The sequence below is a fragment of the Trachurus trachurus genome, assembly GCF_905171665.1.
Source record: "Trachurus trachurus genome assembly, chromosome: 9".
Taxonomy (NCBI): domain Eukaryota; kingdom Metazoa; phylum Chordata; class Actinopteri; order Carangiformes; family Carangidae; genus Trachurus; species Trachurus trachurus.
Window position 1 is genome coordinate 37,172,732 of NC_139895.1, and position 16,881 is coordinate 37,189,612.

At 41.7% G+C, this 16,881-nt stretch overlaps 1 protein-coding gene across 1 annotated transcript in view; it reads left to right on the forward strand.

The window, feature by feature from the left end:
• Window positions 1-827: 827 nt before the first annotated feature.
• galnt9 (polypeptide N-acetylgalactosaminyltransferase 9) overlaps window positions 828-16,881 on the forward strand; it is a gene marked incomplete at both ends in the record, with an annotated part of 103,809 nt that continues 87,755 nt past the window's right edge. Inside the window, 2 exons of the mRNA XM_083978409.1 lie at window positions 828-1,068; window positions 11,456-11,636. Coding sequence (XP_083834535.1) covers window positions 828-1,068; window positions 11,456-11,636 — 422 coding nt within the window. The remainder of the gene's footprint in view (window positions 1,069-11,455; window positions 11,637-16,881) is intronic.

The window sequence follows — 16,881 nt, forward strand, 5'->3', positions numbered from 1 at the left end:
GGAGCACAAACACAGAGCGAGAGACGGAGAGAGAAAAGGAGGGAGAGAAACACAGAGAGAGAGAGAGAGAGAGAGAGAGAGAGAGAGAGAGAGAGAGAGGGGGGAGAAACGCCGCCTTGTTTTTGGAGCATGCACATATTCTCTGGACATAAGCTCCTACATGTTTGCAGAGCGGGGACGGATCTAGCGAGCACAACGCCTTCTGAGAGAGAGGAGATGCCCCAGCCGAGCAGCGATGTGAGGAGGATGCTTCCACACGAGTGGCTATTGCGGTGCGTCTCCTGTAAGATGGACGAGACATATTGGGGCTGAGGGGGAACTGGCGACTTATCACGTTGCGGAGGAGAGATGTTTTGCAACCGCCGTAGGCTGCTGCTCCAGAGGATGAATGCCTTCCGCGGCGTCATTTCTCGCCCGTAATATGTAGCTCAAAACGGACGGCAAGAGCGCGTGCAGCTGTTTTCCTACGGCTAGTAGAGAACCCCCCCCCGTTTAAAAGGCATCGGTGACAAAAGTGGAGCCGAGCGCGTTTGGTCGCCAGCAGCCTCTTTCCACCACCTTGAACTTTGATGTGACGGAGTGGCGATGCCCCGATGCCCCGATGCCCCGCTGCCCCGCTGCGGAGTGAGCGCAGCCTCCTGAGCTGTCCGCGGTGCTGATCCGCTCGGGTCCGCACGACTTGACCTTCTCTCTCCTCCCGAGTGGAAAAATCCCTGCCTCCCCCCCTGCAACACACAGTAAGGTGACAAAAAAAAGAAAAAAGCAGGCCACCACACATGGACAGCTGCTGGGCTTGACCTGAGTCAGCCAGACAATATTCTCTTTTCATGGCTGTGGCACGCAAAATCAAAACTTTGCTGACCGTCAACATTTTGGTGTTCGTGGGGATTATCCTGTTCTCGGTGTACTGCAGGATCCAGGACCGATCCGAGGAGCTCATCCAGTTAGGGCGTATTTCTGACCAGAGGCTGCGAGCCAGGAATGGCAAAGTTTCCAACTTGGTGGACAGGCAGTCTATTCTCCAGAGGCTCGAGAGGTTGGAGGATGTGGTCTACAATCAACTAAACGGTAGGACACAGCTTCACACTCTCTATTAAACACTGGAGAGCTATATGACTGGCTGGTGACAAAGTCATCCTCTCCTTAAAGCAAATTGACCTACCCAGAGATGTTTTTTTAAACTGCCCTTTGGGGATATGTAGGCTATACTTTGTTGTGGCAGGTAAAATCCAAAATATACACCCGATTTGCTCAGCTGACTTTCTCTGACCATGAAGCATGACTCATGCATATTTTCCCTGTCAACTTACAGCCCTATTTCCTGGACTGTCCAGCTTCTTTTTGTTCATAAAACAATGCGAGATGTGCTGGTGGTTGAGTGATGTGCAGCCAACGCACTAACCCTGCTTGTTAAGAAGCAAATGAAGCAGGGTGATGTATTACAGTGCAATGCTTATGTGGTTACAGACTTTACTGGGCTGTTACTTTAACAGCCTATCAGACTGTGATGCCCTTAACCCATAATTGACTTGTTGTAAACTTCACATAAACTTATACTATACGTATTGATGCCTATTAGTTCTGTATAGATTCCTACATACAGGAAGTCTAACAGGAAGTCTCTGTCTCAGCAGCTGCTCCTGTCATTTTACTGATGGCACCACTGGTGAAACATATCGGATTTAACAAGCTGTCTGAGTTTTGGAGGAGAGTCTAATGTATTGGCTCCATAACAGAGTGACAGACATATATTTCATTACATGGCTATTAATCTGTGGGGCAGGTTTTTGGACTTCTCAGCAGAGGAGCAATTTTTTAAATCAAGTTACATTCAGTATGACTCCTGGAGTCTTACTCATGGTCACATTCCCCCAGTGGATAGTCACACTAATCAACAGCTGTTAAAGATACAATTGGCCATTTATTCACATATATAAAAAAAACACTGAACTGCAAACGGTAACATGAAATATTCCATGGTTATAATTCACCATAAAGAATAAAATGCACTAATTCCATTAGCTTTAGATAATGTCAATGATGTAAACATTTCATTCATCATTTCACATCCCCAGAATTCATTTTTCAAATCACATCAAGCTCCATGCTCCCATGCTGTTTACAAATAAATATAGGCTTTACAGTGATTGTATTATCAGACCACATTAGTAGTAAGTCAGTGGGCTTTAATCTGATGTTTAAATGCATGACAATCAGGGATGCAACATATAATTATTTTAATTATCGATCAATCTGCTTATTTTCTCAGCTAATTGTGAGCCCAAACCAAACAAATGTATTTTGCTATTATACATGAAGCAGATCAGTAAATCCCCACATTTGTGAACCAGCTGTCAGTGATATAAATAATTAAATTTTTGTAGTCAGACTGATTCATTATTTTTTCAGCTTGAAGAGAATATAAGTAAATATTATTATAAGTCATGGGCACTATTTTCCATTAAACCCCTATGTACTAAAGAGTTTAAAGGTCCAGTAGCATTGCCTTTCTCTTTAGTGATGCATATCCATAATTATTTGACATTAATGAGTTGATGTAATATAAAATAGTAATGTGCTGCTGACTGGATGGGTTCTCATTGACCCCTGCTTGCTGTAATCAAAGACATTTATTTCTGGAATTACTGTAGGAGCAGTTTCTCAATGCTCACAGGTTTTCAAGGATAAGTGGACTCAGTTGTCTACTTCAAGGCGACATCAGCTGTGCTGTATGAGAACAGGTTACAGTAGAAATTGCTTTACTACATTTTAACCTGGGCAGATCCTAATGGAATAAAACTTCTCACCCAGATATCAAATTCAACTGCCAAACCCCTCACACCAACCATCTTGTTCTCAATCCAGATAATGAGAAACCAGCATTACTGTTTCATTATATATCATGGTGAAATGTTACTGCTCGTGGATTGATTTGTAATCTATCAGTAAAGTCAATTTCTATTTACCAGCTTACCGATCTCTCCTGGGAAGTGGTGACTTTATCATCTGTGTAAATTGCAGGCCACTGTAGCTCTGGGTGAAGGGTGGGGGGCTGTGCAGGAGCAGCTCTTTTTCTGCTTGTGTTGTTGTTGTGTGGATACTGGTCACCAGTAGAGGTCACAGACGTCTTAATACTCCTTTAACTAGGTGACAGTTCCCCCCTACGAAAGCTGCTGAAACTTATATTTTCTATTTTTGTTTTGTGTGCTCCTGAATTCTATTTCACAACTGAAGACAGAGTATCACATTTCAAATTCCTGTAATGTTAGACTCGAGCAGTGGCTTGACAGTCCATTTGACTGTTTTCTCAGCAGTCGGTAGTTAAGGATGTTTCACAGCTTCATGGCTCCAAAACAGCGCAACTGTGGATTTTTTGCTGCATGATCTTGTTATTATGCCCGAGCTTCAGCAGCTATGTGAGGGTCACTCTGTCACTTTGAGTTATGCTTGGCATCTGGCGTCCAGCCAGCAGGCATTGCCTCTCAAAAAGTACAATGCATCCTTTCAGTCACTCAGCTTTATACAATGCATAGACAATGCAACTAAGTTATTCAACCCAATACAGTATTACTGCTGTGGGACGGAAACACTGTCTAAAAAATCCTTGTTGGAGTGAAAAAGGAAATCTACTATCTGCTAAACTGCCATTTGTGAAATGATATAGTGATGTTGTCCTAGCTGCAAATCTACACTTTGAATAGGAGGACTTTAAAACACAAATTTACAGAAATGTGCTGCTAAAGTGTATTTCATATATCATTTCCTATAGCCTGAGTATTGGCTGGAAAGCACGCTCCTGCTCTAAGCTTTGACACACACAGTGGAAATGTCAGAGCTTACTGTGTCAGTCGCTGTTTGTTAGTGAAAATCATATCAGCCTCATGAATTATTCTCAACAGTGACTACTCTGCAGCACCATTAAGTGCAAGTAGCTGGGACACAATTTGCAGGTCTTTCACAAGTACAGAGAGTAACGGTGGATTGTTGGGTGAGAGGAGGAAAAGGCTTCAGCTCCACAAACTAAGTGCAGTGCTGGCACAGTTTCTTGCCTTCCGGTTAACACAGGGGCATGAGAGAACAGAAACCTACGAAGCTGTTCAGGAATATATTATAATGAAGATGCTGCATTCATTGTCAGAATATGACAGAGAATTTGAATTTATACAAATTCATAAACAGTAACTACAGGCATGAATCTCTTTCTATGCAATTTGAATAAAAAAAGGAATCAGTCGCAGTTGCGTAATTCTTCTTTGACGGAGGCAATGAGTACCCAGGAGTGCGCACAGGCTGGAAACATTCACTGGCTGTCACAATCCCTCCATGATTTGTCTTGAGCTCTTTAATGGCACGCTTAATCATATCCTCATATCCCAGGTCACTGCCCCCTTTTCTAAATCGTGCACAGACCACAAATTGTATTCAATGGCCACTGGGAATAACCGTGGTGAAAGGGGATTCTGTGCGCCAATAACTATCACCATGTCCGGCAGCGGTATGAAGTAATTACCCATTCCTCCTGTTGTTTATTGCCTACCAATGGCATACCATGGGAGCAGAGGAAACGTCCAATTAGATGTGAAGGACGTAAACAAGTGGGAGAATTTATCTTTTATTTGTCTGATGGATTGTCACTGGACTCCCAATAAGAAAACAATGTTGTTAAAGCTTTATCAGCAGTCCAGTCTGCACAGAAATGAGCAACTGGAGAGTTATCAGCAGCACTGCTGTGCTGTTGATGCCCCTGTCATTGAGTAATTAGATGAGAGGTTTTAAGCTTGTTAACCAGCTTATGAAGCAGTGTTTTGACCTTAAGTACTGCATGAGACCCAGCAAATACCTCCTCGTCGCCTATACCTGCCGAAGCCCTGTGAGTCTGGCTGGCCTTCATGAATAGTATACACAAATAGGAGTAGGAAGAGATAGAAATTCATATTTTTAACATAAGTTTGATAAGATTTTGTAGGTCAGTACTATTATTTTCATTTTGAACCAAACTGTAGATATGTGTCATAATGTATTAATATTCAATTAGTGCAAAACAAACACGATTACAGAATGAATTCACTGCTTGGTAAATCCTAATGCCTCCATTGCTGTGTCTTTCAGACTTTCTCTTCATGCTCAGTTCAGCCACAATGGCGGCAGATTACTACAGTATCAGTATTGACGGAGCAGGTCCTTGACAAGTAGACAAGAGCAGGACGATTATTTTTATATATAATGTTCGATTTTGCTAGTATAGATGACAACCATCGGCAGTGGATTTTATCAGCAAATTCCCCAAAGAGATGCTTCTTAAAAAAAAAAAGACGATGAGCAATTGAATGTGCTGCTGTTCACTTTCCTCATCTGGCCACTGCTGGATGTGTCATTGTTCAAGATGGGCTGTTGTCCCATAGCTCACGAGCACGCCGAGGCTCTTGTCATCAACCATGCATGTCACTCCCGGCCTTCTCCCAGTGTGTAGGTGCTGATGGGATGGCAGCCTCACGGGCCCAGCTGCAGCACCAGATATGCTTCTTATCTGTAATGCCCAATTATGGCAAAGAAACCATTGCTGTTTATATGCTAAGCCTGGTAGGGCAAAGACTTGAAGAGAAATGAGAAATGTCACACTCTCTCTTCCACACTGACACATACTTGATGCTTTGACTGTATCTTGGTGATACACATCGCAGCGCCTGCATATTTTTGTTGTTGTGTGGAGTGCGATGGCGGCAGCGGCAGGGACACCACATCACAGCATGGTGAACCCTGATTAAATAAAAATATATTCCAATAATAATATGGAGATTAGGCTCTGGTTGACAAAACAGATAGAAATCAATTCTGCTCAGTCTTTTGCGAATGAAGATAATGAATTCAGAGGCTCACCTGATGATCAGCACTGAGCTGCAGACAAAAAATTACAATTTGAGCATTTGTTTTATTTATACTCTTGGCCTCAAGTCATGCAGGGATTACATTATTGTCATTTAATGATAACATTCAATCAGGGATTGCAAATAGGCTGGACAGTTACTGATGTAAATTGATTATAGTTATAGCCTATATATAGTATTTTGAAACTCTCACAACAAGAACCAAGCATGTACACAGACACAAATATTCAGATACGAACATGTCTTTTTTTGGAAGCACGAAAAAGAGCTACTGAGACTTTTATATGAAAAGAAACCCAGGTGATAGTTTGTGGTGATTTCAGTATACATAGGGACTAGGCAAGGCAAGGCAAGGCAAGGCAATTTTATTTGTATAGCCCGTTTTTACAAACAGTTTGTCTCAAAGGGCTTTACATGGCATCGTAACAACATCCTCTGTCCTTAGACCCTCACATCCACTGAGGAAAAACTCCATGGAAAACCCTTTTAACAGGGAAAACCAGGAGAAACCTCAGGGTGAGCAACAGAGGAGGGATCCCTCACCCAGGACGGACAGACGTGCAATAACTACAATGACTACAAGCAATTAATGCTGCATGACCTTTCCCAAAAGTGCGAACAAATACAAGCAGATAAATTTGTTATTTACTTGTACTCATGATCAAATTTTAAAGCCTGCTACATCACACCGGTAATTAAGATGATCAGACTGAAGATACTTTCTGTTCATGTGAATTGATAAAGCTGCAACACTTAAGTTAAGTGTGCTACAAACAGGAAGTGTGGGCCACACTGAGACTATCAACAGAGTCTTACAGGTTCATTTCAACCTTGTGTCTCTTAAACCCATGAACAAACGTGGCTTTTATATGAAGAACAAACAAATAAAGTAATAGGATGAATGCCCTGCCTTTGCACTTTGTGTAGTTTGAGCCTATATATCTCTATATTTGGTGCTCTTGCATTCTCAAGTGAGCTCTTGTATGACTTAAATTTTTCAAAAAGACAACAATCCATTGTTTAGAGATAATTTAGGGGTCTAGTGCTACCAATTTCCAAATCAAGGTTGTTATCCCGCTGACATGCCTGCTGCTGTTATGACTGGCAGTGCAGAATTACTGCAGCTCTTCTCCCACTTCTCAATATTTCATGGATTTGTTTTTGTCTTTGAACGCTTTAAACCTCTCTAGAACGAGTTATTTTCCTCTTTTCGAAGAGATCTCTGTATCCCCCAACCCTCCCCTCACCATCAATATTTAGTACTCTGCAGCTGCATCACTTTGGACACGCATAAATCCACTCTTGCTCTTAAATCATTCATTAAAAAGGAGGTCATCTTTGAATTTGAGACTCTATCCTATAAAGGCCAAATCAGGCACATTCTGTGGGCTTGTGTATAATTTAGAGCTGTTACAGGTTTAATGTGTCATGTCAGAGGGATTTGGACAAATAGATTGTGAGGTGCGAGCACGGAGACAGATGTATACTCGGACACAATGAGATTTAAATTGGCACCTTACGTTGCAAGGATCCACATCCAGCTGAGGCTTTGGATAGGAATGAAGGCTGAGTGGAGGAAGCAGATGTTGGGTTGTAATTGCTCTGTAGTGAGATGATGATGAAAGTGTTGCTGTGCTGTTTGGAGTGTTAACCCACATTGGGAAAAGGGAACGGAAGGAAACACGACAGATATGATATTTGTTTTAGTTTTTAATCCAACATTCATTGTGTCTTTGCGATAGTTTTGGTTGTAGAACCACAGAAAGCATAGAAGGCCTTTAGTCGCTGTCATCTGTCTTTGACCAGAACATAATAGCCCACTTGCTGGATGCTTTTATACAAAGGGCCTCACATGATCATGTGTACATACATTTTTAACCTATGCATTCAACATATGAATAGAGCCCTTTATCCCTATAGAGTTTGTTCAGTGCTCCACTTGGACCAACATGGTCCAATTCTTCCCTTAAAGTGAAATTTTAAAAGCCTCTATTTTTTATTTTATTTTTTTTTGCATCTTTCTTGGATAAAAAAAAATCAGGGAGCATTTGGGTCTCGCTATTGATACATTTATGCACATTCAAGTTTTGTTTGTATGACTTTCAGCTTTCTTCCAAACAAATTTCACAAGAAGTGAAGATGAAATGGTGAAAACATGAATGATGAATCCAACCCAAACAGAGCAATTTATTCAACTACCTCAAATTACCAGTCAGGCATTATCAAAACAGGTTTTTACCAGCAGCCACATAAAATAAGATCTTTACAGTAAACAGCTATAAACAGCGTCAGTTTGCTGCATCACTGTTTTAATTTTGGAAAAACAAACTCCTTATCATGACACTGCTTTTCTAGATTCTTTGAACCTATGCCGACAGACGGCAGTGGATCAGATTTTCAGGCCTCTTTTTTTCTGAGAATATCCATTTCTGCTCATCCCATAATGGAATTTCTTTCAATCAGACAGAGGAAGTGCGAGGCGGGGGGAAATGGGAAAATAACACAGTGACCAGAAAACAAAGCTGGCAGGCATTGTTCTGCTTCCAACACTCACGGAGAGGCAGAGAGGCCCTCCAGACCCGAGTCTCCGGCTCTGGAGGGTATCTGTGTTATTGTGTGACACGGGCCGCTGTGCCAGATGGCTGGTCCATGACGTGAACCCCACCCATACTTGTCAAAATGCCACCGCACTGGCTGGTGCAGGGCATGCTAAATCCCTCTCGTGGGAGAAGCCAGTTTGAAACCATTCAGCTCCAATTACAAATCTTCAGTAGCACCCGAGGATTTGAGGCCATCCAAATATGGTGATTACGCCGCAGTTCCTGGAGGGGTGAAGCTGAGAGCTGAGCTCTTCATTGGTATGCGCTGTTTACTTACTGTCTGTGTGTCCATCTGTTGATATGGTGAACAGACGCAGCTCGATTTTTCAGTGGAGGCCACACTGAAAGCTTGGCTCGAATAACAATCATCTGACATTATCCTGCAGTTTTATGGAAGTTTATATAGTCAAAGTAGACTCAAGGCTGACAGAGACTTATGTAAAGAAAGCTGACAACTTCAAACTTTGAGAGACTGCACCAGAGCCATTAGGCTGGTGGTGGTCAGAAGCAGAGGGGTCATGGATTTCCTCTGTTTGCTGAGGACAGAGTCTTTCATTTTTTTATGCCCCAGTTACTGAACACTTTGTCAAAATAGTCTTGCCAAAAACCCTCCTTTTATGTTCCCCATGGATGATGAAGGTTTCTTTTACCATCTACAGAGGACGGAAGTTATGTGGATCATTATAATTAGTAGGAATTGACCATTATTCCTCACCTATTTTTAGCCAACAGTTGCCCTCTTTGTACTCTGTATCACCACAGCACAGCTACATCTTCATAAAGACTTCACATAATACAAGGCTTTTTCAGCCCCATCCCACCTGTTCTGAGTAGAAAATATTATGACGCTGATGGCTCTCAGCCACAGAGCTGCTGCCTGTGTCCCATTGTTTATCCATTAACAGTGGTTATATAATAATGATTTAATTTAGAGCTTTGTAAACAGAAGACACAATTAATGTTTAGTATCACCTCAAAAATGACTAATCCCACTTTTAATGTTTGATAAGGGCTATTTAAAATTATTCTTTCATCAATGCCACTAAAGCTTGAAATCAGGTTGATATGAGAAATGTGGGAAACAAGAGTCAAAGTCAAACATAAGGTTCACCCCTCCTCCCTACCACAATCATTTTTACAGTCCTGTAGAGTTCTGAATTAGTTAAAGCTTTTTTTTTTTTTCTTTTTCTCGGGCTATTTCATTTTTGACTTCGCACCCATTTTTCTCCTTCCCCTTTTTGAAAGTGTCTCTGCCACAGTACCAAACTGACAGTCTGTTAAATCAAAGTCATGAGTCATTTTAATGAGAGCAGAGGGGTATTTGAAGTCGGACACATTAAAAATCCTGTGCTGAATTCAGTTATGTTAGACCAAAGAAGCCTAACATGACGGGGCTGACCAGGGACCAGCTCTCATTAAGCGCTACGCACATAGACACACATTCATGGCTGCACCTCATGCATCCTTTGTGGGATGAAACAACCTGCATGGAGCAGGCACAGTTGGAACACCCTCCTCATGGTCATGGTGATGCTACACTGCTTCTATAATTAGACTTTCAGAGCCATTAGGGGCTCAGTGTAACATCTGGTGGCTTTTTTTGTTGGACTAAAGGTTTCTGTAAACATTACTGAAACTTAAGTTCACTAAACCAATTAACCTAAACAACACAGCATTGGTGCTTTGTAAGCGTTTTTGCAAGATGTGATTAAGTTGACATGATGTTTCAAACTAAATCTACATGTGCATCATTCTGTCTAAAGCAGAAGACAGTATTTGCATATAAACTCACTTAAAGTGGTTCACAAAAAATACTTTATTACAGGTAAACATTTTTTATTTTTTATTTCCCCCTTCAAATTATTGTTTTTATTTGATTCTCTTATGCAGCATCCCAAATGTCCTAAGCACTGACATTTGAGAGCACTATATGATGTTGACCAAACACACTAAAGGCAAATGCAGCAGTTTCCATGCATTACATGAGCTGCACCTTTTAAATTACACTGTAGGCTTAAACTGCATTATATTGTATTGTATTGTATTTTGTGCCTTAAATATTTTAAATTGAGAAATAAAATGGTAAAAAGAATTTACAGTAAATCACTTTATGACTAGCTAAAATTAGCTTGTTGCAAGTTAGTGATACTACAGTTATGAATACGCTGTTAATTGTCAGCTAAGTAGCATAACATAGAGATTGACTTGTTTGATCATTGATGACAAATGCATTTGAAGCTTGATAAGTAGATGCAAAGTCAAGCAGAATGTTTTTATCCTCTCCAGCTGAAAGAAAAATGCTCACAATAGATCAAGATCATTTTTTGACAAAGAAAGACTCACTGTCTGAGCGTCTCCATAATCTGCCTAAAACGATTGCAATCTACCCTTTAACACATTCATCTGAATCAGTGTCTTCACAGTATTTTGCATTATTAAAATGACAATTCAAGACTTATTTTTGTCATCCTCAAAGTGTAAATATCATGTGCAAAACAAATCAGGAAATCAGATATAATCAAGATCATAATCCCTCTCTCCGTGGATTTGAGAGCATTTTTCCTTCAGGCCTGATTTACCTGCAGACTGTTGCAGGCCCGCTCTTCTTCTGGATGTGAAATACAGCCGAGCACTATCTCTCTGGTCTCTGTTGTTGGCCCCTGTTACACCGAGTCTCCTTGCTTCTGCTCTGCTCTGCTTATCTGTGTGACGTCGGTGTCCATGTGGGTGTTTTGCAGCTTTTTCATTGACAGACAGTGTAATGATGCCCTATGGATGAGCCCCGCTGGGTGTCTGAGCTGCCATACACCAGTCTCCTCACACTGCTGCAGAATGTCAATCAGCCGGCCCCTCTGCATGGCCCCCTCTTCTCACCTGTCTCTCCCTGTTTCATGTGCGATGTGTCTGCCTCTAGACGTGGCCATGTACATGTGTATGATTGTCTTTTCTGTTCTGTCATTTCCTTGGCAGGTTTGGCGAAGCCCATGGGGTTGGTGGAGGGGCCCGGAGGCCTCGGGCAGGGGGGAGCTGCTGCCACTCTTGGAGAGGACAGTCGCGATGCAGAGGGGAAGTACGAGGAGTATGGCTACAACGCTCAGCTCAGTGACCGCATCTCACTGGACAGGAGCATCCCTGACTACAGGCCTAAAAAGTATGTCCACATCTTGTTTCTTCCTATTTTTTGTCATATACTGTACATTTCTACTTCCACTCTCAGCTTTCTTTTTCCTTCTGGCAGGGTTTTTTTTTTTTTCTTTTAACAAATATAAGAGGGCCAGTTTAATCCCTGTAGCAGTTGATTGGTTCTATTTTCATGAAAGCACACAATGTACAGCAGGACATTCTGCCAAGAAACTTGCGTTTTCATCTCCTTTTTGTCTTTTTCTTCTTCTTTCTGTTGGTATTTTGTTGAATCTCCAGAACCTGTTCTGTAAGAGAACTAGACGCATAGTTGCAATATTAGCTGTTTCAGAAATGATCAAATGTTACTACAACCGCCCACAAACTCAGATCAGGTCGGATGTGCATTGCCCAGTCATGCTTTTGTAGATACTTTTGCTAATTAATGAGGTCTACACAGATTGATTCCCACAGCGCACCAACTCCTCTTGGCCTTAATTCCCTTAAGGAGAAATATTTCTTTCTAATGCAGCAGTGGTGTGGTTGTACTCCTAAAAGATGTATCAGGATGCACTAAGTGAGACTTGTTCTGCTGATGTCAGGGACAGGTTGGTTGATGGACCTCTTAAGACTGATGAAACATGGGAACTAAATGTGCTTTCCTCTTTAATTTATTTCTAATTTAAAGTGCAGGATATTTTCAACATTTCCGATGCAAAACATTGAATCCAGTTGCTGCGGTGGGAAGGTGATGGGATGTGGGATGTATGGAACAATGGATCAAAAATCGCATCACACCGGTTTTCATATTGGACAACATGAAAATGCAAATGTCACCCCTGTCAATTTAATGTCTGCCAGCGGGGGACATTCCTGTACATCTACTTCTTTATGACACTCGTTTTGCACTGGCTGCTCTCAGTCTCCCAGCGGCACATGGCATGTAGTAAACTTGCTGCAACCCCAAATGACATGAATCAGAGAGCAGTGCACTGTAGCACTGCAGATACATTTATATGGTGCCAAAACACAACTTTAATTAGTACATTTCTGTCTTTCATTTTACATTTGTGGCTGTAACGCTGCTAACATCAGACTTATCACTGCCTGATGACTGTGGATGGATTGTATGTGACCACACTGGTGTTCAGTAGAGCAGCTTTTGTTCCCATGAATATCTGATGAAATGTGCATACAGTTTATTATTGTATAGTTCCTCTAATAGAACTTCATTCTGCAAAAATCATAATGTTCTCATTTAACTAGTCTTCCTGATATATAACTTAACACTCTGTATTGTGCAGTTTGATAAGCAACATAAATTAGCAGCTTAAAATCAATTGAAAGGAAGAAATACCTCTTAATTCAAATGGAGTTGAAAGAAGAAAGAAGTGTGGCAGGTTTATGAAGCAGCTCTACAGTGTTTTCCCCTCTTACTATTTTCTATTTTTCAGCTGTGTTATGGGTTTCACTACTGTCAGCGTTCTTAAAGCACAACTAGACAATCTGCTAAGGCCACCAAAAAGGAACATACCATCTATTTCGCTGTCTGTTCTGTCACATGACTTTCACCTCGCAGGTTGCGATGGTCTCTTGAGAGTCTCCCTCTTCACTTCACTTCCTTGATACTTTCTTGATACTTTTCATCTTCTTCATCTGTCTTATTGCCTAACTCCACTTAATCCTTCCTCCTCTCATCTGTCAACGGCCAAGAGAGGTTTCTGAGGGCTTTACTGGGGATAACAATTCATTTCATCCAATCTGCTTTGTTCCGAGCTCTTTTTCACGCCCAGAAAAATTAGACAAGAGTGGAACGGGGAGGAGGAGGGCAGCTAAAAGGGAGCATGCTAATTAATAAAATCAGCTGAGAGTGCCTCTGGAATGGAAGGGTTTCAGGAAACCCTTTTTTTCTTTTAATCAACCTTTTCAACAAAAAATCTGATGCAAGACAAAAAGGAACTGAGAGTTGGGGTTTTGCTGAAGAGTTTTTTTTTCTGGTCTCAAATGCCCTGCGAGATTATGTGTCACTTACTTATAAATAAAAATGTTTGTGCTCATTTAAAAACAGCCCACATCTCCAAATGCAAACAAAATATGTCAGTCAAAGTTATGTATGAATCTCTGGCAGATCCTAGTACTGTCGGTACACATAAAGACCTGGTTAGCTTGTTTTGAAGCTCAGTGGAAGTACAGATGATACAAAGAGTATAGTTTTCCTTGCTTTTGAGTTTGAAGAACAGATGAACATCCAAACACTGTTCTTAGCAACTGGAAAACAGAGAAGAGATATGTTTACAGCAAGCATCATACTGTAACTGCCAGTGCTGCGGTGGCACCAGTCAGGACTTTAAGAGGTTTGCACATACTCTGCTGTTTTGGCCCATTGCGCTGCTGTGAAAGCTGTCTGTCAGGTTTTAGTATTTGACTAAACAACCAGATCAAGATCACTTGAGAAGGTGGATCTGCTTCCAAGTGCAGCGCTGTGGTTGTGTGCAATCAAAACAGACAAACATAGGCTATGATTTTGTGATAATGTGAATGTAGCATGAATTCCAAAGCTAAGTATTTGTTAAATGTGTTTGCTTGTGTGTGTGTAACAAAAACACTTGGTAACTATGGTAACATATTTGGGAGCCTGTCTGGAGTTCAGAGTAAAACAGGACTTCACATTTGGAGTGATTGTATTAAAGTACACTCCTTCATGTTTTTGCCACCGTTTCACAGTCGGTGAAATTGTTCTCCTTTCTCCATCTTTCTTCTCTGTGTGTGATAACCTGTGGCACAGACACCATTTCTTTTGCAAACTGTTTAACTAAGGTGAAGTCCTCATCCATTTACTCTATGGTTTATTGTTCTCCTGTGCCCAATTAGTGAGATTTATATAAAAAAAAAACATGTTTATGTGCTGTTTTATAATTATCACAAAAGAAAAGTATTCATATTTGTGGATTTGTGCAAACACATAGTTTTAGTCATCAATCTACGCACTTTGATGCCTCTGCTCCTGGGTAAATGTAGCAAAAGTCACACTTAGAATGTCAGAACAAGAGCAGAACTTAATTATAACAAGCTTTGTTTTCTTCTTCAATCAGGACTAAATTAACTCAACTTACTAATTAATTTGATTTGTTCTCAAGTGAAACTTTGTGGGATTAAAGAATTGTTTCTTAAGAGCACAATTATCTAGACCTGTCATGATTCATGTGAAGACGTATGATTATTTCTACAGAGAAGAAAAACATTTCCTTGACTTTGACAGAATTTTAAAGGGATAGTTCACCCAAAATTGAAATTTCACTCATTATCTACAGTACTCCCCCTCATGTGGACTAAGGGCTGGGAGAAGTTTCAGAGTTAAGGCCCTTTCACACCGCGGACGTAACGAATAAACGACACGAAATTGCGAAATATTCGCGGCCAAATATTTCGCATCAAAACCATACACACCGGCGGCGACGCGAATATGCGACGATGCGAGATGCGACAATTAAATTCCAAAGTTTCGCTTTGCGACGGGTGGTTCTTCGCCTCCACGTCATTTCTAATCTGTTAATTATCCCTCATGTATTCGCTGCTACGTTATGCCACTGTCGTCTTGTTACCAACTTCACTCAACACAGCAGCAGCTCACTGTCTGATCACTGATCAATATCTGATCACTGTCCTGACAGTATGGACACACTCTATTGCTATTTCTCCTCTTTCCACTTACCCCCCCTCTTCCTCTCCTCCTCTCTCCTCTTCCTCCTCTTCTTCTCCTCCTCCTCTTCCTCTCCTCCTCCTCCTCCTCCTCCTCCTCCTCTTCCTTTCTCCTCCGAGACACAGGTTATTTATTGTTTACATTAGCGGCCAAGCACGTGTCCATGCGCCCGCATGTCCGTGTGTGTGTGTGTCTGTGTGTGTGTACGTGCCCAGAGAGACGGCAGGTGGAGGGGCTGACTGGCAGAGATGAGAGCAAAGACGGTGAAACAACAACTTATTTTTCCTGTGAGAGACTGTGGCGGCCCGAGACTGTGCGGCCACCGTCTGTTATGGGAAACAGCTGTGTGTGTTCTGACGTGGTGGGTGTGACGTGGCCTACCTCCTTTTCACGCCACATGATTGGTTGATGCGTTTATTCGCCGGGCGAAAGCTCAGAAAAATCGACCTCGCTCCGAAAAAAAATTGTGCCGCATTTTCGCCGCGAAACATTCGCGGTCGGTGTGAAAGGACCCGTGATGAAAACCAGGGTTCGAAAAAAAATATTGACGCGCGAATTATTCGCACGAAAAATACGTCTCCGGTGTGAAAGGGCCTTTATCCGTGGCTTCTCTGAGTTACAGGGGGTCTCGGCGTAGCAGTGCATGTCCATATAACGGTTGCAAATGGATACCAACTGACTTCGTAACAAAAAGACACACCAAAAAACATCCAAATACCTCCATGCTGCTCGTATGTAACGTCTGTCTTGTATTGAAGCCCCGAAATGCAAAATTGTCCCGAAAAAATTAAATAAGTCTATATTTCAAGCTTGTTTTGTAGCGGAAGCTTCTCGAAGCTCCTCTTCCCGGTTCATCAAATTTGAACGAACTGGGAAGAGGACAGACCCTGGACAGGTGCATTCATCCAACTGAAACAAATAATTTATAAATGTCCAGTTAAGAGAGTACCTCACAGAAAAAGGTTTAGGATGTGAAATGCTCCTTGGAGGTCTACCTGCTGCAGCCAGCTACAGTTCCCAGCCTCATACAATATGAAAGACAGTCATATATCTCTAATTCTGATTCTGTAATTATGTCCTGTGGGCAAAAGGTGACGCAGCGCTGAAGTTAGGTTAAATGCAGAGACCAGGCACTTTCTGTCCAATGGGCTTTTAATTGTGTGGGAATCATTGGGCAGAGAGGACTTTGATAACTGTGGAGAAGCACACTGACTGAGTGATCCACACATTCAAGTCTCTCTCTTTTCAAACCTGACTTGTCTTCAGCAAAACCAACTCATTCTAATTACAGCCACTATTGGCTCCCACACAAAAACCTGTAATCCCCATTCAGCATGTCCTGGTCCACATTTCTCTCCTCTGCCCTTCACTTCTGCAAGTGATATCCTTAACTGAGATACCAAGGGACTTTAGCAGGCCTTATGATACAGTAACTCTGAGCCTCCCATCACTGTCCTTGGGAGTTCATTATGCTGTGAAGAGAAAAACAAAAAAAAGGCAGACGAGCTGGTAAAATCATAATGTACATGAAACAAAAAGGTTTTGAACGTAACTTGTGTCCCTCATGAAGGAAAGA